Source organism: Sarcophilus harrisii, chromosome 2 (genome assembly GCF_902635505.1).
Source record: "Sarcophilus harrisii chromosome 2, mSarHar1.11, whole genome shotgun sequence".
NCBI lineage: Eukaryota > Metazoa > Chordata > Mammalia > Dasyuromorphia > Dasyuridae > Sarcophilus > Sarcophilus harrisii.
Genome location: NC_045427.1, coordinates 241329530 through 241355237, shown reverse-complemented (window position 1 = coordinate 241355237; position 25708 = coordinate 241329530). Strand labels below are relative to the sequence as shown.

At 39.4% G+C, this 25708-nt stretch overlaps 1 protein-coding gene and 1 long non-coding RNA gene across 2 annotated transcripts in view; one reads left to right on the top strand and one right to left on the bottom strand.

The window, feature by feature from the left end:
* Positions 1–359: 359 nt before the first annotated feature.
* On the bottom strand, positions 360–16919 carry LOC116421523. Its single transcript, XR_004231911.1, has 2 exons — positions 16835–16919; positions 360–766 (listed from the first exon to the last, which is right to left on the bottom strand). It is a non-coding gene; the product is annotated as an uncharacterized LOC116421523 (long non-coding RNA).
* The window catches only part of LAMA5 (laminin subunit alpha 5), a 115327-nt gene continuing 106173 nt past the window's right edge, over positions 16555–25708 (top strand). Inside the window, exon 1 of the mRNA XM_031951721.1 lies at positions 16555–17293. Within this exon, the coding sequence (XP_031807581.1) occupies positions 16961–17293 (333 nt within the window). The 5' untranslated portion in view covers positions 16555–16960. The remainder of the gene's footprint in view (positions 17294–25708) is intronic.

Genomic DNA, 25708 nt, shown 5'->3' with positions numbered 1-25708 from the left:
TAAATACACATATGTACATATATATTTAGCAGCCTTTCTAGAGTCAGTTTTCTACACATAACTTTTGTTCATAGATTAGGCCCCAAAGGACAACTGGGACAACTCTTCAAAATTCTAGGAATAATCTTGAGAAATGACATAAAACTCTCATTTATGAGTCTTTACCAATATTTTCCAATTACCAGTCATTAACATTCATACTTCATTAGCTTATACTGAAGATGTTTATTGAGTGGTCATGGCACAGGTGATATAAAACATTCCCACCAAATTCATGACAAATGTGCACTAATTTAAAGCCGTGAAATATATATGTAAAGAACATTTATGGCAAAGAGGTATCTCCCTAGCCTGTGAAGTTTTTTTTTTTTCCTGTTCTCATGAAGTTCATTGTGAGTGGGGTACATAGATAGATAGGTAGTTAGATACATAGATGATAGATAAATAGATAGATAGGTAAATGGATGGATGGATGGATATCTCTCTGCTGAGCTGATTACTCACAAGGTGAGACATTTCTTAGATAAATCTATCTGCTGATGAGCCAGATAGCTGAGCTTCTAATTTACAACCTCTTCCAACTTCCTTGTGCTCATAAGTATACTTCCTAGACATATCCCTCTCAGAGTTATTCAATTATCTTCCAACGCCTGTGACTATTGCTGCTGGTTCTAGTGGACTCTGCTACTGGATCTGGTCACCAATGGAACCACTGCATCTCCCAAATTTACAGGATTGCTGGCTGGACACTGGACTTTTCATGTGCCTGAGTCAAGAAAGAATAAACATTAGAGACAGATGCAGTCATATTACTCACATCTACCATAATCTTGTAGGATATAAAACAGCTGCCTTTTCCTCTGCCCCGCAGCTCAAATAATCTTGTCTGTTCACAACAACAGAGGAAAGGGAATGAGAGAGGGGAGGTCATCCCTTTTCTGGTCTCATTTAGTTGTAGTTCAACATCTCCTTGGTCATCTGTTCCTCTGGTTTTATACCTAAAAAGAAGAATTTATAGTTATACAATCCTAATGTCAACATGGTTAGAAACAACTACTCCTAAATGTTTCATATGGTCACACTGACTGAAATCAGGTGAGGAATATCTCAGCACATGCTTTAAAGACCGAAACCAGGCAAGGAATATCTGTGTATACTTCAAGGACTGAAACCAGGCAAGGAATATTTGCACATACTTCAAGGACTGGCTCTCAAAAGACAGTCTCACACTATTACACAATACATATGTATGTACATATAAAGTAACTTTGGAGGCTGAGAAAGTATATGCAGCTGGGGGGTATCCACTTAAACTGACTTTTGAAGGAAAATAAGGATTATAAGAGGTAGAAGTGAGGCAGGAGAACATTTCAGGTATCTGGGATACCTTATGCAAAAGCACAAAATACAGAAATGAAATGTTATCTTTGAATTTTCACAGAAGAAATCCCTTTTTATTAGATTGTAGAGTTCATGAAGGGGAGTGAGATGTAAAGTAGACTTAAAGGGCCACGTTGTGATAAATTTAAAATGCAAATCAGATGGATTTGCCCCATTGAGATTAAGCCCAAAGGGGAAATCTAGTCTAAATGTTACAGGCATTTGAGGAAAAGAATCATTAATAATAAGAAATACAAATGTAAACAACTCTGATGGCTTAGCTTATATCCAACAGAATGTCAAAAATGTCAAAAAATGAAAACGATACATATTGGAGGATCTGTGAGAAGAGCTATGAATTGATCCAACCATATGGAAAACAATTTGGAATTACAGTCAAAGTGTCACTAAATTGTATATACTCTTTCTTCCAGCATTGTTTCAAATTGGAATATATTCAAAGAATATTAAGAAAGGGGGGAAAGGTCCACATATGTAACTATGTATACAACAGTACTTCTGGTAGTAGCAAAAAACTGGAAGGAAGGTGAATGGTCATCATTTGCGCTGAATAAATTATGGAATATAAATGTCATAGAATATAACTTTACTCTAGGAAATTACTAATATGAAGAATTCAGAGTAAGTTGGGCTGATTTGCATAAACTAATACATAGTAAATAAACTTTAACCAGGAAAGAGCAATTTATACAGTGATCTCAATAATGTATTTGAAAATGGCACTGAAAAACTTTAGAACCCTGTTCAAAGCAACACCCAATCATGAATGCTTGTTTCTTGACTTCCAAATGAAACTGGATATGTGTTTGGTACATACTACGATTGATTTTGCTTGATTGTACTTGATTGCTACAATCAAAAAATTTGATTAGGTCATACACATACACACAGAGTTATGAAAAAGGGAAAGTACTAGCAAATGGGGAGATCAAGAAAGGCCTCCTGAAGAAGGTGGTAGTTAATCTGAGTCTTGAAGATGAGGTTGAGATGAGAAGGAAGTGCATCCCAAGCATGAGGGGAAAGACAGTGAAAAGTAACAGAAATAAGAAATGGAGTGTCATGTCATGTATGAAAAACAGTAAGAAAGCCAGTTTGCCTAGATTATAGATTTTGTGAAAGACAGTAATATGCAATACAAGTGGAAAGATAGGTTGGGGCAAATTGTGAAGAGTACTAAGTGGCAAGCTAAAACATTTATATTAGATCCTTAATATTATAAGGAACTATTAGAGTTTATTGCAAAGATATTAATATAGTTAGATCTGCATTTTAGGAAAATTACCTTAGCAGCTATATAGAGGATAGATTGGAATGGATAGGAGCAAGGAGATAAATTAGAATGCTATTTCAATAGTCCTGGCCAGAGGTGGCAAGGATCTGAGCTAGGGTGGTGGCTGTGTTGGAAAGAAGAGAACAGAAATGATGGAATGGAAGGTGATTGGATATGTGGAATGGCTGAATGTGAAGAATCAAGAATAGCACAAACATTTCAATCTCAATAAACTGGAATGATAGTTTTAGGATAGTGGTGCCCTAGACAGGAATATAGAAGGCTACAATTAGAACTGGGGAGAAAGATAGCATGTTTTTCTTTGACTATGTTGAGCCCTTCAGTTTGAAATATCTAGTAATTAATTGATGCTGGGGATTGGAAGAAACAAAAAGAACATCAATATCTGAAAAAAAAAAAAAGTATTTGGAGAGGGAGGTGATCACTTTTATGGGTATGTGAATGTGGTAGACTTTACATAGGAAAGAATTGAATTGAGCTTTGAATACTTACTTATTTAGTCCTCCTTACCTGGTATTAGGTGGTAGGAAATGGGGATTTCGTTCCAAGATTAAGGAATGGCATGAGCATGAACAAAACCACATTTTAATTTATATTACATGATTTCAACTAAGCCCTCATTGACCTCCCACTTGCTCTTATATACATTCTGCTGAATGAAGTTAGAGAAAATCACAAAGTTATGCTGGGCTCAGTACAAATTTATGTTATATCTCAACTGGCCTCTCATTGAAGCAAGGCAATCAGGCAAAGCTTCCTTATTTAATTCTCACTCACAACAAATCTATTACAAATCTTTTCATCTATCTCTACCTTCCTATGTTAGCCCTCTCTCCCCAATGTCTTTTTTCAGCTCAGGTCCTTACCTCATATTTATTGAAAATTAAGGCCATCTGCCAAGATTCCCCCTTTGTCCTCTCATTCTAGTCTCATATTATTCAGAAAATTTCCTCTCTGATTTCCTTTTTCAGCCATATGTCACAAAAAAGTGACTTTTCCTTTTGTTAAGGTAAAACCCTCCACATATATCCTGATCCCAATTCCTTCACATCTTTTCAGCATTGTCTTCACCATCATCTCTATTTTGTTATCATTCTCTATGTACCTGATACTTCTTTGTTCCTACAAACATGTCCTTAATTATTTTTTTTAAAGTCTTACTTGAAATTAACATCCCTTTCACTGTTATCCTATATCTTTCCTCCATTTCAGTGCTAAACTTTTTGAGAAAACTGTCTACAATTGGTGCTCTCTCTTCTAAATGTTCTGTTTTCTGGGTTCTGACTTCATCATTCAATTAAAACTCTTTTACCTCTTTATTGCCAATCTAATGGTTTCTTCTTGATCCTTATCCTTCTTCTCTCTTCTGCAATTCCTGACACTATTGATCTCCCTCTTCTATATACAATTTCCTCCCTAGGTTTTTGTGATACTGCTTTCTCATGGCTCTCCTTCTACCTGTCTGACCACTCCTTCTTAGTCACTTTTGGTGGCTCTTTCTCTGGATCATGTCCATGTCTCCAAGGGGCCCTCTTTTCTTCTTCCTCTATATTATCTCAAATGATGTTCTAATCAGTCATGACAAGTTAATCATCCTCTTCAGGCAGATAATTCTAATCCCTAACCTCTGTCCTTTACTCCAGTCTTTTATCACCAATTGCCAATTGACATTCTTGAACTAGATATTCCATTTGTATTTCAAACTCAACATTCCTAAACAGAAATCATGATCTCTCCCCCTCCCAATTTTTCCCTTCTTCCAAACTTGCCTATTACAGTCAATAAAATAACAATAATAACAATTCCTTATTACTGTTCCTTATTATCACTTTCCTCTCAGTCACCCAGTTTCTTAATCTAAGTATCCTTTCTGACTCCTCACTGGAAAACCTCTCACTCTCACTGACATCAAATCTGTGGGCAAGCCTTGTCATTTCTACTTTCAAGACTTCTCTCCTTTATGCAAATGTTTTGCATAACTTCACATGTGCCTTCTTAATGAGTTTGGGGTGGAGGGGAAGGGAGGGAATTCAAAGTTTTAAAAACAAATGTAAAAAATTGTTTTACATGTAACTGGGGAAAGTAAAAATATCAAACATTAAGACATCTCTTTAATATCTCTTCTCTACCTATATGGTCATCCCTCATTGACTCACAAATGAACTATTGTAATAGCCTAGTAATTGCTTTCCCTGAATCAAATCTCACCCCACTTCAGTCTATCCTCCACTCAGAAGCCAAAGTATTTCACAACTGGGCCTTTCCTACATTTAAAGTCATCTCACAGGTGTTGTACTCTATGAGTGAAGGAGAATTGCAGCAGCTCAAAAGAAACATGAGAATTGTTTAGAGAATTTAGAGAATTGTATGGACTATTTGTGTCCAACCTCTAGTAGAACCTTTTGAGTTCATATCAGTCTGGTTAACCAGTCTGACACATTGTACTTTGACTCCAAAATCATTTTTGTTCTCTTCACAAATGAGGGACAACAACCTGTCCTATTACACTTTAGTCCCCTCCACATACTCCTTGACCTACTGACATTGGCTTTTTATGCTGCATGACCAATTTCCTGACTACTAGTCTTCTCACTGGCTCTCTCCTACAACTGTAATTCTCTTCTTCCTCACTTCTGGCTTTTGGATTTCTTATAAATCCTGCTTCCCAAAAGAACTCTTCACTTCCTTCTTCCTCTCCCTACCTGGTGTGTTCCCTCTGAGATTACCTCTCATTTACACTATATATATATATATATCTTATACATGCATTGTTATTTGGTTGTTGTCTCCCCCATTAGATTGCAGACTCCTTGAGGGGAGGGACTTTTTCCTCTTTTTTTGTATCCCCAGTGCTTATCAGAGTGCTTAGCAGATATTAAATGCTTAATAAATGCTATTTTAATGAATAATATTTTAATAAATGCACTATTAGCTGAGATTAAGGAGGGAAAGATAAGAACAAGGGATGCAAAGTAGTCCAATTTGGCTGGGAGATTAAATACATAAAGGAAAGGAATAGATGATGCACTGCAGGTAAATTGGAGCTAGATTGGGGAAGTCCTTGAATGCCAGTCATGAATTTATATTTTATTCAGTAAGCATTAGGGAACAATTGAGAGTTTTGTAATAGAAAAGTCTATTTGATTCAAGAACTACATTAGGAAAGTTTGTTGGGCAATGGTGCAAAAAATAGATTAAAACAAGAATTGCTTGGAACTATGAAGACCAGTTAGTAAACTATTATCTGAGAAATTTCCCAAGTAGGAGCCACAGATTGAGTGCAAAGTATGCATGATTAACTTTTCAGAGAATGGGAAGAGTTTCATCTCATCCATTCCACAATAATCAAGTATGGATTTTTCTCTACTATCTCTTTCATCCATTATAGCTCAATTCTCTCCCACTCTTGCACCTCTGGCCATTTGTAGGTATGCTGATATTGGCCATTTGTAGGTATGCTGATATTGGCCAATCAGAAAGGTTATAACTAAATTGCAACCTAGACTTTCACTGCAGTTGTATAGGCACACACATGCTTTCCAACTGATCTTAATTTTAAAATTTGGAAACAAATTTTCACTATTTTAAAAGTATAGAAATGAAGTGTTTCAGTGGCTTTGAAGTCATTTGTTAAAAATACAAATCTGCAACATTTTCCTACTAGTTTATAAAAGCCACTAATTGATGTCAGGAAAGATGGACATTTACTAACCAAATTTCAATTTAAAAAATCTTTGTATGATTGTTGGATGGGTTCACTAAAAGCAGCTAATATCAGCATGTTTTCTGTTTAGGTCTACATATCTTTCTGAGGTATCCTTTTCAGCAAGGACAGCTATTCAAGCCAAGTTTCAAATTAAACAGAACTTCGAATCAGGTCTTTGGATTGCTGCATGATTGAGTATTAATGCTGACAATATTATTTTAAAATTAAGTATCTTCAATAACATTGCTTTCATTAAAATATCGTTAATAATTTTAGTGAGTGCAAGATTTTTTGTGCCATTAATACAAAATATTTTCAAGGTATATCATCTCTACTCCCTTATCATTTTGATTTTGTATAAATTTCATCATAGAATTACTAGTATATAAATACATGCATTCTATTTGTGAATGCTTTATATATATATATATGTATGTATGTATGCTCAAAAATTATTTACTAATAGTGTAAACAATTAAAAAATTTTAAAGACTAAAGGTCTAAATGAGCAGAGGTAAAGGACTGGCTGAGCTAGAGGGGTTGTAATGGGAAGTAAGAGAAAGGAATGGTTGGAAAAATATCTAGGAAGTAGAATCTTCAGCACTTTTCAACTTACTGGATAAATTGGAAAAGGGAGAAGGACTTTTTAAAATTACCTCCAATGTTTTACATATAGTAAGCAGGAAAATGCTTCTACCATCAATAGAAATAGAAAAATGAGAGAATAGAGCAGGTTTTGGGAAGAAGATGATGAGTTTAGTTTTGAATATGTTGAACTTAGAGCTATCCACATCCAAGTGGAGTTATATATCCAACAAATAGTTGAAATATAGGACTAGAACCCTGGAGAATGATTAGGGGTAGAAATAGATTTGGGAATCATCAAAATGAAGATGATAATTAAAGCCATGGGATTAGATGAGATCATCAAGGGACAGCCCTTAGAGAAAAAAAAAAAAAAAAAAGGCGTTTCAAGGACAAAAACCTTGGGGGACCATAATGTTTAAAAGGTTATAGGAAGAGGAAGAACCAGTAAAGATAATGGAAAATGAGTCAGAAACACAGGGAAAGAAGCATGAAAGTACAGTATCACAGAATCTCAGAAAGGAGAGAATAATTAGAAAGAGGGAGCAGTCCAATGTCAAATGCCACAGAAAGGCCAGGCAAGATGAGGAGTGACAATAGGCCATTAGATTTCATAATAAGGAAGTCATTAGTGACCTTGGGGAGTGCTGTTTGAGAGTAGTGAGAACAAAAGCCACATGCCAAGGGATCGGGCTGATTGAATGGGTGGTGATTAAAGAGAGGAGCCAGGGAAGTGCTTGTCTTAGGGAAGAAGAGCAATAAGACATTAACTAGAAAGAGTGGCAAGGTGAAGATCAGAAAATCTCATGGATTTGAAGGTGGATTGGTTATTTCTGGCAAAGAGTAGGGTCATCACATCCTGTGATACTGGAGTGAAGGAGGCAGGTTGAGGGAGTTCACATAAAATAGTCTCTTAAAGTAGAAAGTAAAGTCATTTGCTGAGAGAAGAAGTAGAGTTGTGGATCTGAGATAAGTAGAGAGTTTGAAACGGCTATTCTGGAAAAGTCATAGTTATGGGATCATGGGATCATAGACACAGAAATAGAAAAGACAATAGAGATGATGCTGCAATGGAAAGACTGGATTAAGAGCTATAAAAGTTAGGTTCAAATCCATTTCTTCCATTTACTACATGAATGACTTGTCATTTCTACTTCTTTGTCTCTCAATATTTGTTTCTTTCAATTTAACACAATCACCACCCTGATTTAGGCTTTCATTTGTGCTGGTCTGGATTATTGAAATTTTTTTCCTATTGGTATTCCTACCTCTCCCTATACCAATCCATCCTCCATATAGTCAATCTCTGCTCAACAAATTCCATTTGTTTCCTGAATTACTCTAGGAACAAAAAAAATTCATCTTTTTCTTATTCTCTTAAAGTGTCTAATTGAGAATAAATTTTATAATGTATGACTATTACTACAGAAGTCCATACTACTCCATGTAAACATATATACTTATAATTTATAAGTAAATATACACAAATTGAGAGTGCATGTTAAAAAAAATTTTCTGATGGAGACAACAATCAAAAAAGTTTGGAGATCACTAATCCAGAAAAAAGGCTCATTTTACAGATGAGAAAACTGACATAAAAGGGAAGTTACTTAACAAGACCACATAGGTAATAACTAGAAGCCTTGGGATTCAAGACTTCTGACTCAAAATCTTGATCACAAAGTGGAAATTGTTTTTTTCTATTATACCACGTCTTCAGATAACTAAGAAGATGCTGTGAAGTCAAAATTGTAGTTGGATAACTTAAATTTGTAGAGGACCCAGTCAACATGATTTCACAGTTTATTTTTTCTTCCAGTAGTGCTCAGCAGTTTAAGATTAAGGGCAGAAGAAACAGATGGAGCTATCCAGGTTTGAGGTTTAACAGGATAGGAATAGTGGAAAGGAAAAGGAAAGTGAAATCTCAGAATGCAGAAGGATGAATTATTAAAGTGGATGATCAAAGAGACAAGACTTCGAAGACAAAAGGAAAGGCAAAAACAGGTTAGTCAGGAGAATAAAGAGTCCTAGATGACAGTTTACAATGGAAGAAAGGAGGAAAAGATAGTGGAAAGTAGGACAGAAGATTGTAATCAGAGAGAGAAATTTTAGAGTTCAGGGTTTTGAAGAGGAACAGTGATGGCAAAGTCTACCAGGGGTCCTCAAACTTTTTAAATAGGGGTCCAGTTCACTGTGACTGTTGGAAGGCCGAACTATGGTAAAAACAAAAACTTTGTTTTGTGGGCCTTTAAATAAGAAACTTCATAGCCCTGGGTGAGGGGGATAATCGTCCTCAGCTGCCACATCTAGCTTGTGGGCCGTAGTTTGAGGACCCCTGGTCTAGACCATCTTAGTAGGGAACTGAAGCAAAGAGGATGGAGGGGGTTCTAGAATATTTCCCCTGGCCTGGGCATGTACTCTGGCCCCCTTTTGCTAGATCTATTGTAATCTACTCCTGTTGCATTTTTTTAGATCCAGCTGTTCATTTATAGAGGCACAGCTGGGATACAAAGAAAAGAAGTAATGAGTAAGGCAACTAATAAAGGCAAAGTGAGAATTCAAACCCAGATCCTCTGACTAAATCTAATACTCTTTTTACTATACCAGCTGCTTCTTTATTAGCATTTAGACCTTTTAATAACTTTGGAAAGAAAGCTAAATCTCAGGATTACTTCCCATCATTCCCCAGTGAAATGGGAAAGATGAGGAGGGCAGGATAAGGCAAGTTTCATTTAGAAATTAATAGTCAGTCTTTTTGCCTATTAGAGGAGCTCTCTAAGGTCAATGTCACCTCTAAGTAAAAATGATAACTCCTCATAAACAGACTGGAATTCCTACAGATTTTCCTTAATCCCTCACTTTCAAACACCAGTACCGTCTTCTGCTTGTCTTATGAAAAAATGGAATGAATAGGAGCTGATTTGATAGGAAGTCCAGATTACCATTATCAGGGTAAACACATGCAGTTTAGGTTATCAACTCTATCAAAAGGCATGTGGAGAAAAGGGAAATCTATTGAGAGAACACAACTTTCTAGCCCCACAATGGGAGCCACAACTCTAATTTGCTGTTCTAAGAAAGCTCAGTGCCTTTTTTCAATTGAATGGGACCAGAAAACAAAGTCCAGAGCTAATGATTTTCTCTCTCTCTCTCTTTCTTTCCCTCTTCCTCTTCCTCTCTCCCTCCCTACCTCTTCCTCTTCCTCTCCCTCTCCTCCTTCTCCCCTTCCCTCCCTCCCTCCCTCTCTCTCTCCCCCCTTTTTCCTCCTTTCCCTCTTCTCTCTCCTCCCCCCTTTCTTTCCCCTCCCCCTCTTTCTTGATTTCTACTCACTCCCTTTTCTCGCTTTTCTTTATCTCATATGCATCATCAAAAATGATAAATGGAGGAAGAGGGGAATAAAGAGATTAAGTTCTACCTTTCCTGAATCTTGGAACTTTGAGGTTTAGATAATGAAAGCAGAAATGAGAGGGGGCTTGGGAAATGAAGTGCTATATTACAATAGATTTTCCCTTTCTAATCTGGAAATAGCATAGGATTTTGAATATGAAGACCTGAGTTTAGCAGGCTTTGTCACTTGCTATTTGTGTGACCTTGGGTAGTCAGTTAATTAGTATGTTCCACGTTTCTTATCTGTAAGACGAAATTTTGATTTAGAATAGAGACATCAAATATGCTACATGAGGCCCACAACATCCCTTTTTGATTTTAATGTGTTACTGTATTAATAATAAAAGAAATCTATAAACATGTTTGGTTTTCTAGATCAATATGGGAGTTATGGGTAACCTCATGAGTGGTTTAATGGCCCTATTTCTTTTTTTATAAAAGCTTTTTATTTTCAAAAATAAAGCTTTTTGTTTTCAAAACATATGCATACATAATTTTCAATATTTACCTTTGCAAAATTTTGTATTCCAAAATTTCTTTCCTCTCTTTCCCTAGACGGCAAGTAATCCAATCTATGTTAAACATGTGCAATTCTTCTATACATACTTCCACAATTATGCTGCACAGGAAAAATCAGAGCAAAAAAGGAAAAAATGAGAAAGAAAACAAAATGTGAACAAGCAACAAAAAAGTACTATGTTGTGATACATACTCAGTCCCCACAGTCTTCTTTCTGGATGTAGATGGCTCTCTCCATCACAAGATCATTGGAACTGGCCTAACTCACCTTATTGTTGAAAAGAGCCATGTCCATCAGAATTGATCATCATGTAATCTTGTTACTGTGTACAGTGTTCTCTTGGTTCCATTTGCTTCACTTAGCATCAGTTCATATAAATCTTTCCAGGCCTCTTTGAAATCATCCTGCTGATCATTTCTTGTGTAGAACAATAATATTCCATAACATTTATATACCATAATTTATTCAGCCATTCCCCTACTCATTCCACTCAGTTTCCAGTTTCTTGGATGGCTCTATTTCTATTTGATCTTTGAGGTTGCTTTTTACCACATTGTCCTCTTCCAAACTATTCACTTTCTCTGCTGAAGCTCTCTTCCTTGCCTGAGGCTCTGGGAATAGATTTAAATAATAGCAGTCAACACAAGCAACTTCTGAATAAATCAATCTCATATTGGAATATTATACAAATAATCTTTCCGTCTCTCCAAAAGGGCAGAAGAAAGAAAAAGAAATTTTTGTAAATCTAAAAGGCTTGTAAACTGCAATGTGAAGCAAGAAATACTGCCTCTTTCCCAACAGAAGGAGAAAGATTTTGCAAAAGGCCAGCCTCTGTTTTGGCTTGTAGACTCCAAGGAAGAGCAGCTGGCCAAACAGATGCTTCTGACAAGGGGTTCCCTCAAGGATGATGTTTGGCAGAAGTGAAGGGAAAGAAAAAGGAAAACCAATCACAGGAGCCACCCAAATGCAAAAACATCTGGGACACAAACTCAGCACTAGAGTAAAGGTCTTGCTTTGTTTATGGGGCCTTTTCAAAACCATAACAAAGTGGCTGAAAGACTGGTGAGGGAAGATTTGGGAAGGTGTTTTGTAAGGGTAGGATAAATACACAGGAATCCAATACTATGCCAAAGTGTAAGACTCCCAGCGACAAATGTGTCCCTCATTCTGGTTCCTGTTATGGTTTCTGAAAGATACTTGGCCCTGTCTGGTCTCCATGATCATATATTGGTGGACTGGTTAGGTGCTGGATGACCTCTTCATGAATCAGACTTCATGGACGAGAACACTGGACAGTCTCTAAAAAACAGTCTTTAGAGGATAGGAAGAAGTTTATAGAAGCATTGGCAGTTGGAGGATAATGAGAAAGCACAGAACTTGTCCTAGGAAGACCTAGATTCATATCTAATTATTTTTTTAAGGAACAAATTTTTAAAATTTCAATTCATTTTTTCAATTAGCCAAAATTTATTTTCTCCTTTTTATTTTAGAGAAAAAAAGAAAAGAAAAAACAAACCCTTTTATCTAATAAGCATTGTCAAACAAAACAAATTTCCATATTGGCCACATCCCAAAAAACATGATCTCTCTCTGTCAGGAGGTAGGTATACATGTTTCATCATGTATATATCCTTTTTTTTTTTTTCATAGCAAAGTGATCCAAGAAAGAACTATTTAAGTTTTTGGCGCCAAAATCAGGTATCTGTTACATAATTTTGTTTCTCCATAAATCTTATTCTGATGCTTCATCATGACCCTGAAGTAACCCCAAATTCTAGAAGACTATATTAATCACTTCCAGGACAGACCCATATATTGACTATCTGCCTAGTGACTGGGAATCAGACAACCTAAATTAAAAAAAAAAAGAAAGAAAGAAAGAAAAGAAAAGAAAAAAATTAACATGAGAGTTTTTGGCTACCAGGAGATGATTTATTTATTTCTTGATCATAGCTACTTAAGAAAACTTTCTAGTAAAACAGAGAGGCTGGGATCTATCAGAGGCATTGATGACTAAAGAAATCATGCATCTTTAGCATATAAGTAGATAGCTGTTGTTATTAATTCCCCCCCTCCAGTCTTATTTTGATGCCTCATCCAAGAAGCAGAAATAATATTCCACTTAGAGTCAGGCCACCTGAATTTGTATTACCCTCTCAAACATTTCCTAGTTTTTTGAAAATGGACTGAATATTTTCTCTTTCCTTATCTGTAAAAGGTCAATGATAAAAATATATAGTGAATTGGCTCTAATTTATAAGAAATCAAGCCATTCTTCAATTGATAAATGGTCAAAGGATATGAACAAACAATTCTCAGATGAAGAAATTCAAGCTATTTCTAGCCATATTTCTAGTCATTATTAATCAGAGAAATGCAAATTAAGACAACTCTGAGGTACCACCACATTCCTGTCAGATTGGCTAGAATGACAGGGAAACATAATGCGGAATGTTGGAGGGGATGTGGAAAAACTGGGACACTGATACATTGTTGATGGAATTGTGAATACATCCAGCCATTCTGGAGAGCAATTTGGAAGTATGCTCAAAAAGTCATCAAACTGCTCATACCCTTTGACCCAGCAGTGTTGCTGCTGGGCTTATATCCCAAAGAGATCATAAAGAAGGGAAAGAGACCTGTATGTGCACGAATGTTTGTGGCAGCCCCTTTTGTAATGTCCAGAAACTGGAAACTGAGTGAATGCCCATCAATTGGAGAATGGCTGAATAAATTGTGGTTTATGAATATTATGGAATATTATTGCTCTGTAAGAAATGACCAGCAGGATGATTTCAGAAAGGCCTGGAGAGACTTACATGAACTGATGCTGAGTGAAATAAGCAGGACCAGGAGATCATTATGTACTTCAACAACAATACTATATGATGATCAATTCTGATGGACCTTGCCATCTTCAGCAATGAGATGAACCAAATCAGTTCCAATAGAGCAGTAATGAACTGAACCAGCTATGCCCAGCAAAAGAACTCTAGGAGATGACAATGAATCACTACATAGAATTCCCAATCCCTCTATTTTTGTCTGCCTGCATTTTTGATTTCCATCACAGGCTAATTGTACATTATTTCAGAGTCCGATTCTTTTTGTACAGCAAAATAACTATTTGGACATGTATACATATATTGTATTTAACTTATACTTCAACATATTTAACATGTATTGGTCAACCTGCCATCTGGGGGAAAGGAGGAGAAAAGTTGGAAAAAAAAGGTTTTGCAATTGTCAATGCTGAAAAAATACCCATGCATTTATCTTGTAAATAAAAAGCTATAATATAATTTTTAAAAAGTCAATGATAAAACTTGCATAATTTCCCCAAAAGGATTATGAGGCAAGTGCTTTCTTAACCTTGTTATTTTAAATAGCCACATAACTCTCATAATATTGGAAAAGCTTCAGGTACAAAAGACCCTTATATACATGTTTTCCAAGGACTATCCTAGTTAATTAAACCAACATTTGCTCACCACATAAGAAATTTTTTTGACCAACAGCCATTCATGAAACATTCTATCTCTGACATTACCTATATGAATTGGACAAATCAGTTTCAGTTTTCTTGCCTGTAAAAAAAATATCTATGATCCTGAAAAGGTATGGAGGGACTGCCACTTGTGCAGGAGGAGGAAGTATCTCCTATCAGTTTAGTCTTTGGTCCCTTGATATGTTAAAATATTATTCTTAATAATAACGTAGCATTATCGTTATCATGGATTTAAAGCCATAAGGGACTTTAAAAGTCAAGTAAGTAGGTATTGAAATGTGCAAAATAGAGACCCAGTCTCCTAGAATTCCTGTTAACCTTAACAACAGTCTCTGAGGGACTTAAGAGCTTTAAATCTATCTAAAGAGAAAGGGAATGGGATCTGTTTAGTTTGATGATGAACAGAAAGCATGAGGGTAACTCTTTGTTCGAAAGGCACCAAACTTATACAGTCGGAAGAACAAGACTGGATGCGAGAACATTTTTCTTAGAAATATCCTCTCCTCAGCTAGAAACTGGAAAATGAATGGATGCCCATCAATTGGAGAATGGTTGGATAAATTGTGGTATATGAATGTTATGGAATATTATTGTTCTGTAAGAAATGACCAGCAGGATGAATACAGAGAGGCTTGGAGAGAATTACATGAACTGATGCTAAGTGAAATGAGCAGAACCAAGAGATCATTATATACGTCAACAACGATACTGTATGAAGATGTAATCTGATGGAAGTGGATTTCTTTGACAAAGAGACTTAATTCAGTTTCAATTGATCAATGATGGACAGAAGCAGCTACACCCAAAGAAAAAAACACTGGGAAATGAATGTAAACTGTTTGCATTTTTGTTTTTCTTCCCGGGTTACTTCTACCTTCTGAATCCAATTCTCCCTGTGCAACAAGAAAACTGTTTGGATCTGCACACACATACATTGTATCTAGGATATATTACGACATATTCAACATATATAGGACTGCTTGCCATCTAGGGGAGGGGGTGGAGGGTAGGAGGGAAAATCGGAACAGAAGTGAGTGCAAGGGATAATGTTGTAAAAAAAAAAATTACCCTGGCATGGGTTCTGTCAATAAAAGTTACTATACATAAAAAAAGAAATATCCTCTCCTCATAAATATGAATCAGTCGAAGTAATTTAAGAGTTGTACCTCGAGAGTTACCAGGTTATCTATACCAAGCGCATATAATGGGTGCTTGGGAAAAGATGGGTTAGACTAAATGACTTCTAAAGTCGCCTCCAGCTCGAAAATACTGTGATCCTAAAACATTTATTTCTGAAGGTTAATGATGAGAAAAAGAGAAACGGGCCGTTCAATCCGAGTCGAGCCATCTATTTGCAGAAATATTACTTTGGGGTGGGAAAGGTAATTAACTCCTTGGATCCCGAGCTGATAGTATGTCATTTGGATGTGAGGAGAGGGGGCGAGGACCGCGCACAATGGTTAAGAGTCCCGGGTCTGAGACTTGGTGCTCCTTCCCAGTCCGCCTGCCCGCCTGGGTCTCAGAAGCAGGAGCATCCCCCGCATCCTTGGGGCCGCTGGGCGGCGCCTCCTCGGGCCGGGCTAGAGGTGGCCGGAGTGGCCGAGACAAAGGGCGAGTGAAAACCCGTAACTTTGGGAAGGGAGAGAACGCCTGGGGCCTCAGGAAGTTTTCGGATGTGACGAGTTTACAAGCTTGAATACCAAACAGCCGGAACCTCACTCCCGACGCGGGAGGGGTCCCTTCCCATACCCCCTCCCCCTCTAGCCCACGGTCCCTCCTCCGCCGCTCCTAGGAGGCCAGTTCCCGTGGCTACAGGGGACGGGGGATTCGAGCTGAAGGAGGGAGGGAAGAGTGGAGAAAGGAGGGTGGGGGCCCCAGCCACCCAGTAGGGGAAACCTGAAAAGAGATTTTTCGTGAGGGAAGAGGGAAGGGGGGAATCCTCCCCTTCTAAAGAAAGCCTGTGCTTTTTCCCACGGCCTAACTCCGCGCCACGCAAGGTGGGGGCAAGGAGAGGGTCGATCCCGGGAATAATGGATGTCTCCTCCCCTTTCCCTTTTTCTCCCCTCCCCCTCTCTTCAGCAGGTGCCCCGACGCGTTTCGGGGCAGGAAGAGTTAAAGGCTCCTCCATCCAGGGTCCAGCCCCGCCCCCGTCCCTTCCCTTTCCCCACCGGGACAGCCATTCTACGGGCTGGGCAGCTTGCGGGCGCCGAGCCAAGCGGAGCGAAGCCGGGTCGAGCCGACCGGGCCGGGTTGGGCCGGGCCCGGGAACTGAGAGGAGAAAAGGGGCGGGCGGGGGCGGAGACAACTGGAAGTCTCCTCCCCGGATTAAGTGGTCCTGCCCGCCCTCTTGGCCCGGGGCTGAGGCTAGAGAGCTTTGGGGAAAGGCGCCGGGAGGGAGCGCAGCGTAGCCGGAGAAAGTTTGGCTCCCGCATTTACCGTATTTATTCATTTATTACTTGGATGCTCTCCATGCGCGCTGCAGTTCCTCTCTGAGCCAGGAACCCCCTCCTCTTTCTCCTCTTAGCCCGCGTCCCGGCGCCCGCCGCCCGCTCCCCTGAGAAGATGGCGAGGTGGGGAGCTGGGCACGGCCGAGGGGACGCGTCTCTCTGCGCGCTGCCCCTGCTGCTGCCTCTGCTGCTGTTTCTCCGCGGCGTGACTGGGGCACCCGAGACTGGTGGCGAAAGTAGAAGCAGCTGGGGTGGGGGGGCCAGCGGAGGCTTCAGCCTGCACCCACCCTACTTCAACCTGGCCGAGGGCACCCGCATCTCCGCTTCTGCGACCTGCGGCGAGGAGGCGCCGGCCGGAGCGCGGGGCCCCCCGAGGCCCACCGAGGACCTTTACTGCAAGCTAGTAGGGGGGCCGGTGGCCGGCGGCGACCCCAACCAGACCATTCAGGTAAGGCGAGGTCCGGCCACGAGGGCGGCGGCGAGTTTGATCGGTTTGGGCTGGTGGAACTGGGAAAACTGGGACTCCCGGGGTCGTCCGAGTATTGGCGGCTACCTGTCTCCGTCTGAGGAGGTGGGGGGGTGGAGCTTTGGACCCCAGCTTCGGGTCGCGGTTGTGAGTAGGCTGCGGAGAGAGGACTGAGATTTGTGCCTCCCAGAGCCCCTGGGGCACGCTTAGTTCACTAGAGCGGAAAGTGATCCCCCTGAGCTGTGCGCCGAGCGGGAGTTGAAAAGCTAGCTTGGTTCTTCCCCTCTCTGGCTTCTGGGTTCATGAGCATTTTCTTCCCAAGAAGTGGAGAAGGGAGGCGGAAAGGGTTAAATCCCGGACTCGGTGGAGGAACCTGTTGCAGGGAATCTCGGTCGGCTGATCCTGGGAACAGATTAAAAGGCCGCTGAGTTCCAAGTCTTTGAGGCTTGGGGAAAGGCTGCTGCTCCGGGTGACGCCGATCCTTGGGAAAGGGGGTGCCGGTGGTGCTGTCCTTTTAAGTCCAAAGGGGCTGAGCCTGGGGGAAATGCAGAAACCACTTGACTTTCCACCTCTAGCTGGAATCTTGGAGAGTGCTCCAAATTCAGAAGCAGCGAGGAGAGCGGTTATCTCCCTAGTTAAAATGGGCTAACGTTTGCGCAGGGATTAAGTTAAAACTTAAAAACTTCCCCTGCAAGACATGAGGGTGAGAACTTTTGGAGGCTGATTTCGCCAAGCAAACTAAAAACTCTTAATCTCTCCAAAATCAATCCGGCCTCACTGGAAGCCAGGGCATAGACGGGGGGGACCCGAGAAGCCTTGGGACGCTAGTCTTTTTTGATACTGGGCAGAGGCTGAGACGGCTGCTTTCTGGGCTTAGACCGAGGCTTCCTCCTTCCATGCAAAACCCGGGAGAACTAGGATCTGGCCTGGAATCTTTAGTTTTCCCCGGCATGAAGGAGTGTGGGGGAATCTGGGAGTAGAGCCACCAAGATCTCTCCTCGAGGGCTCTTTGGCCAGCGATTGTCCTGAAGTTCTCTCTTCTCACACCCTTTCTCTTCTTCCATCATCCTGCTTTTGAGTAGCAAATGAAATGGAAAATTAAAACTTCAGCATCCTACTGTTGCCCCCCAATCCTTCTCTTCTGGAAGAGTGGTTTGGGATTAGTAGATACTTCTGGCATCAGAGAGGGATAATGGAAGCATTTATCATTTTCAAAGGGCCTAACTCTAGAAAGTTGGATAGAGAGCTGGATTAGGGGAAAAGACTCTTTTCCTCCTCTGGATGTTCTGTCTTTCTTTCACCTCTCTGAAAAATACCTCCCTTTTCTATCTTGGTCCTCTTAAAATCCTGACCTTCTTTCCTAGCTCAACTCAAGTGCTACTTTGTTCATGAGGCATTTTTTGATTCCTCCTGTTATTTGTATTATTTTCTCAAAATTTCTTAGAAGTACTTTCCTTTTTACTTTTGTTAAGTATTGTGTGCATCTTCCTATCTCCTTCTGATCTAGTAGAGATAGGCTTTTTAACCATAGGCCTGCTTCCTTTTTAATCTCTTTACCCCATTGCCTAGCAGTGACTGGTGAATTGAATAGGGAGAGTCAGTGTGATTAGCTGATAGAGCCAGAATTGGAGTTAGGATAACTGGGTTACTCAGCCACTTACTGTGTGCCCCTGGACAAGCCACTTAGCCTCATCTGTAAAATGAGAAACTTAGACCAGATGACATGTAAGGTCACTTTGAGCTTTACATCCCAGAGTCTCATGAATGTGCACACCAGTGTGGTAGAATGTACTGGATTTTGAGTCTCAGGATCTGAGTTCAAATCCACTTCTGCCACTTATCTGTCATAGCTTGAGCAAGTTACTCACCTCTGTAAGACTCAATTTCCTCATCTATAAAATGAAGGAGTTAGACCAAATGACCTCTGAGGTTTCTTCTAGCCCTGAATCCATGGTCCTGCACAGGGTTGAGTCACTCAAAGATGAGCCTCCCTAGCTTTCCCCTTTCTGTTCTTGGTATGATCATCAGGATTTGGAGCTATAAGAGAGCTGTAAGCTTTTTATTTTTTAAGCCAAGTGAAAAAGTTGAGGCCCATAGAGATTGTGTCTTCACCAGCTAGTCATTTCCCTCATTCTTCTTCTCCTTGACCAAGGATAATGTATTTGATGTTTAAAATCTTTATCTTTTCCTAAATATGCCATGTGGTATTATCCCAAGTAATAATACTACAATTTAAGGTTATTGGCTACTGATCAATAGCCACTGATCATTTAGCCATTCAAAAACATTTAAATACTTATTAAGCTGAGCATTAAGGATCCAAACAATAAAATGAGTTACTGTTCTCAGAGAGTTTACATTTTGTGTTCAATGGCATGTACACAGTTAACAGTTGTGCTGTGAGAAACTAATGAACTCTATGATAAGATACTCTGGAAGAGACAAAGAGGGGTCCATAAATGTTTCATCTCCTTAGCTTTTCCCTTACTCTTGGGGAGAAACTCTGGGATTCCTGTCCTTAGAGATAGTAGAAGGAATCTCATGAAACTATATGGATATTTAACATCTTGGGAGTATTAGGAGTTCTGAGGAAAGCAATCCACCGTGAGCTGGGATGGTCAGGGTATATAGTTTCATGGGACAAGGCACATCACAGATACTCTGATTCAGTCTCATTTTCTGGATGAGAAAACAAAGCCCAGAGAGGGAAAGTGATTTTGTCTGCGATTACACAGGTAGCAAGTGGCAAAACAGGGATTGAAACCAGAATCTCTGACTCCAATAACCCTGGTTTTTCTCAATATATATTAGTCAGTCTCTGTTCTAGGAATTAATTCTAGGGCTGTTGGAGGAAGGGGCAGCATAAGTGAGGACAGAACTTTTCTTTTCCAACAAAGAAGAAGTCAGAAAAAGGAAAAAAAATTTTCTTCACTTTTTCTTATCTTTTACTTTAAAAATTATTTTTATTTTTATTTTTATATCACAGTTATTTCTGGACATCTGATCCCTCAGTTGTACTGAAGAGAAACAAGTAAAAATAGCTTCTAGTCTCCTCATTTGACAGTATCTACAACATTCTGCTACTGTAGGTCCCAACTTCTTAGAGGAGGAAACTAGGTTTCATTATCTCTTGTCCAGACCAAGATTTATTATTACAATTACTGTTCTAATATGGTTTCCTTTTATTGTTTGTTTAGTTATTTTTTTCATTCATATTGTTGTCATTGAGTATATTATTCTGGTTCTACTTATTTCGTTCTGCATTAATTTGTACAAATCCTTGTTTCTTTGAATGCTTCTTATTTATTCTTCCTTGGTAGCTCTTCATTCTCAAAGAGGACCAAATGACATCACTATATTCGGGTCAAGGTACATTGTGTGCAGCTGTGGCTGATCAGACCAATAGGAGCTCAGAAGGCTCTACCTCAGTTTGGGTACAAATAGTACATACAAACATTTGGAGTTGAAATATTTCTAAATTTGCCTGTCTCGTGTTTCTTTTGAACTACTGCAATCCTGCTTTGCTCATGGAGCAGAGCAATAACATTCCACTAATTAATCTGCAAATACTTCTTTCTTGGTTATGATTATGCCTGTGTAATACAGACCTTTAGGGATGTCAAAGGTTCAGAGAAGAGAGACAGCAGAGGTATCATAGTCTACCAGAAAGAATACTGTCTCTGGAGGCAGAGGATGGGTTCAAATCCTGTCTCAATTACTTACCTGTGTGACCCTGGGCAACCTTTCTGGAATTGTTTCCTCATAAGTAAAATGAGATAATTGAACTGAATGGCCTCTTAAGATCTCTTCTATCTATGGAAGTATGTTTAGCCTATTTCAGAATGCTTGATGTCTTGGAGAGGGGAGTAGAGGGGGGAAAAGGAGAAAAATTTGGCAGGCAGATTTAAGAAATACATGGCAAGATTTACATGAATTGATACTAAGTAAAGTAAGCAGATTCAGAACATTGTACATACTAACAACAATGTTGTATGATGATCAACTATGATTGACTTACCTCTTTTTAGCAGAACAATGATCTAAGACAATTCCAAAAAACTCATGAGGGAAAATGCTGTTCACATCCAAAGAAAGAGTTAGGGAGTCTGAATGCAGATCAAAGCATACCATTTTCACATAATAATAATATTAAATGGGAAAAAAATAAGTGCTATTGGCTCAGGAAAAATTTTTTTCCAGCTTTAAATCTATGATCTAGTGATCAGCTTGGAATAGTCAAGAAGGGTTTCCTAGAGGCAGTGAAATATAGTTAGGATTCATATTAGAACCATGTGAGCAAAGACATGAAGTTGGTTCAAGTATTCCCCAATTTACAGGTTTTTTTATCTAGTCCTTTCCTGACTCAAAAAGAAGCCATGTAAATGTTTTGGTTATCTAGTAGATTTTTCTGTCATTACCTTCCTTAGGGTAATGTGGGGAGTTCTGGATTAAAATGTAGGTACAATTTAGTGACTTTTTTAAAAACTAAAATTGCAAATTGTTTTCCTGAATGATTGGACTGATTGACAGCTTGATTAATAGTTTACCCATGTGCCTGTCTTTCAACAGCCCCCTTTAGTATTTACCATTTCATTTGTCATCTTTACCACCTTGCTGGTGTGTGGAGAAACCTTGTTTGTTTTTATTTCAATTACTCTATCGTGGGTCAGTATTAATTTGCAGTTCTTTTGAAAATATTCAGCTCCTTTGGTCCCTTATCTTTTGGGGAATGGCTCTTGGTCGTCTATGTCAGTTTCCTCTATATCCTGGATATGAGTTTTTTTTTTATCAGTGATAGTCAATCAGTTTGATGTAAAAGTATGATTATTTCTTCCTGTTTTGCCATCTGAAAACTCTAGGCTTCCTAGGATTTAGTTACTTTGTTATATTTCTCTTGTATGTAGGAGGAACTCAAATGATCATTTATTTTATTATTCCTATTTATACATAAGGAAACTGAGGCCAGAGGGGATTCCAGTTTTCCATAGTCACAAAGGTAGTAGATGGCAGAAATAAAGTTTGTTGAAGCAATTGGTATTATTTCTCCTCTCCTGTGTTCTTTTGTTTCTCTAGCCTGTTCTTTTCTACCTTCTTCTCACCTGCAAATCATGGTTCTGGGAAAAAAAATCAGTCTTTAAAATTGTGAACTCCTCCTATAATAGGAGGAAACTTAAGGGTTAAAGAAACAATAACTCCTTGAGATGAGAGATTGATGGTCATTCATGTACCTGGTTCAAATGGGACTCTTTGCTTTTGAGGGCAACTAAATAGACCTATGGACATTTGGCTTTATGTCAGAAGCTTCTGTACTCAGCCTAGCTCCCATATTATGAATGAAAGGAGATAGTAGACCATCCATTTTGGGTGGATTACATTTAAAAGCTGGAATAAATTCTCTGTGCTCTCTAGTAAAGAGAATAGGCTCATTTTTGTTTAACAATGGAAAGATCTTGAGATGCCATTGCCTAACCTCTATTATTATTATTAGAAAATATTTATTAAGTGCCTGTTATATACTGTACTGAATATTCCAGGTAGGCAAAGTAAGTTTTTTGTCCAGTCAGCCAGGCAGTTAACTGAGATTTAAATCCAGGTTTTCTGTCTTTAGCTCCAGAGAACCAAGAGCACTGTATCCTTTGTATCTGACGTGGAGAAAACATATTCTGAGCTCCCTTTTACTTTACTAGTTCTGTCCTGGATGAAGCTGATATTAAAATATTATATGGTTTTTGTGTGTATTTGTGACGGTTAGTTCATATTGACCAGTATCAGAGAAGTGATCCAGATGGACATCCTGCTGTGGGAAAGCGAGCTTTGGATTAAACAAATATCACAGATAAGTTACAGGAGGATAACTAAGTGGTGACACTTTGAGCTTCTTCTTGAGCTCCCATAAGTCTAAATTAAATGGAACAAAGGATCATAGATTTGGACCTGGAAGGGACCTTCTCATATCATAAATGAGAAAACTGAGTCCTAAAGAGGTTAGCAGCAAGTCAACAAGCATATAATAAATGCTTTCCACATGCCAGGCATTGTGCTAAGTACAAGAGTTCAGGGAAAGGCAAAAACATGGTTCTTTTGTAAAATACTGTGCCTCCAAAATGTGGACAGTGTAAATTGAAGGTGATCACAGGGAGAAAGCACTGCTCACAGGACTACAAGGCTTCTTGTAGGAGGTTAGACAGATAGGAAGATGCCCAGGGTATGAAAGATTTAAATGTCAAACAATGACTTGTTCATCTTCATATAAAGTGTAAGTGTTAGGAATACAGATCTTCCTGTATCCCAAGTTTAGTACACTGTCTACTATCAGGTAGGGCAGAGTAGCTTCTAGTTATTCTTATTTCCACCTTAGCTCATTCTTCTGTGATATCTGCTGTGAGGGTCGAAGAGCAGTTTGCAACAATTTGCGTATATGAAACAGTTAGACACATTTCCCCGGTTCTAATGATACTCAAGAACTCATGGCACAGAGAGTCAGGGATGTAGGAATTCAGAGGAAGATGCTATTGTGAGTTAGAATAGTTAAAAGGTTTCTCAAAGTGGATAGGACTTTGAAGGATGGATTGGGTTAGGATAGAGAGAGGGTAGGATAGAGAGAGGGTACAAGCAGGGAGGGACCCTTAGAGGAAAACAGTTAGAATCAAGAAAGAGTCTAATTATGTGGCATGGGGAGGGGGGTGATGGCCTGGCAGGATCCCAGAGAAAGGGCACTTGGTGGGGGCGGACAGAGTCTCAGGTCTTGAGTGCAAGGTTTCCTTGTTTCCTATGGGAAGCAGGTTTGGCTGCAGAGGGTTATGGGAGGAACGTCAAGATTTCAGAAGTAGCTGAAGTCAGATGCTGAGTGAGCTCTGGGATCCTTTTGCACCAAGACGATGAATCACAAAGGGGAAGTCCTTATCTGTGACTGTTGCTTCCTTACAGCAGCAGCAACCCGGTTTCTGGCAGAGCCAAGGCTTCAGTTCTGAGATGTTCCTGGCGTAATGGCCCTTGGGGAATGTGCAGGGGCTGGAAGGGGAGGAGGGAGGCAGCTGAGAATGGTGGGAAGAAGTCTGAGGGTGGGGAAGGGGGTGCAGCAGGAAGACGTCAGACTTATCTGAAATTATTGAAATTTAGTGCATATATCCCCAAATTTTCCTCAACATCCATTAATTGGAGGGGAGGAAGAGGGAATTCTTTTGTCCTCCCTCTTTATTTGATCCTTATAGTACTCTATGTGGTAGACAGAATAGGGATTATTCCCATTTTATCCATGGGAAAATCCAATATAGAGGTAAAGGACCTCATGAAGTCAGTCTGAAGAACTAGAACCCAAATTTCCTGATCCCCATCCCAGTATTCTTTCTTCTAAATTCCAGCTGGAAATGGGGCATTTGTTACCCCAGATGAGACATTTTGAACTCTTGCCTTTTGCTTTGGCCACTTGTGGCAAAAGCCATTCTTTTTTGGATATCATTCCTGTTGGGTTCTTTCTTGGCTCCTCTCTACATTGGTGGTGGCCCACGGATCTCCTCGACTTTATCCATCCTTTAAGGCAAAACTTAAATTAGCCCCATCTTGCTTAATTATTTCAGTATCTAATGATCTCTCTTTTATCTATTACTTGTTAATATCAGACAGTTGATTTACATGTATGAATTCTATCTCCCCAGGTGGAAAAGGGAGATTTTTATTTCCTTTAACTGCCCAGATACATTTGTACATAGTAAAGTTTGAACAATTGATGGGCAATACCTTGAACAATGGGGAGACTACATTTTCCTTCAGTCACCTTTAACACAGTGTGGCAGCAATGGTTGGGGGTGAGATAGGGAAGGAAGGTAGAAGGGATTTTTGCAACCTGATCTGGGCCTTCTAAATACTTGATTGATGTGGTTTGTTTAATCTGAATTTCCAGTCCTGCTGGCTCTGGTTCCCTCTGAATATCTGCCTCTCCTTTTCAGGGGTCTGGTTTCTTCAGAGAGGGAAGGGGAGAAATTTGGATATTTTTTTTTCCTCTCTGTGGCCCCTATTACCTAAGAATTCAAGAGATAGACACAAGAGTCAGAGGAAGCTGCTGTCTCTGGATCTGGAGCATACCTATGGTTATTTGTTTTACTTCTCTTTGTCAAAACATCTTATTTGTACTTTTTGTGGGCGAGGTCAGACCTAGGTTCTTCTAGGGGAGGGCTTCCTAAACTTTTTTCCACTTGAGACCCCTTTTTGCCTGAAAGTTTTTTACATGACTAGGTGTGTATATATATGTGGGGGGGGGAGTGTATGTGTTTGTATGTGTAATAGGTATACAAATCCAACATTTACTGATAATAAACCATAATTTTACCACCCTTCACATTGAGTGATGAGACCCCAAATGGAGTTTCAAACCACAGTTTAAGAAGCTGGGCTCAAGAG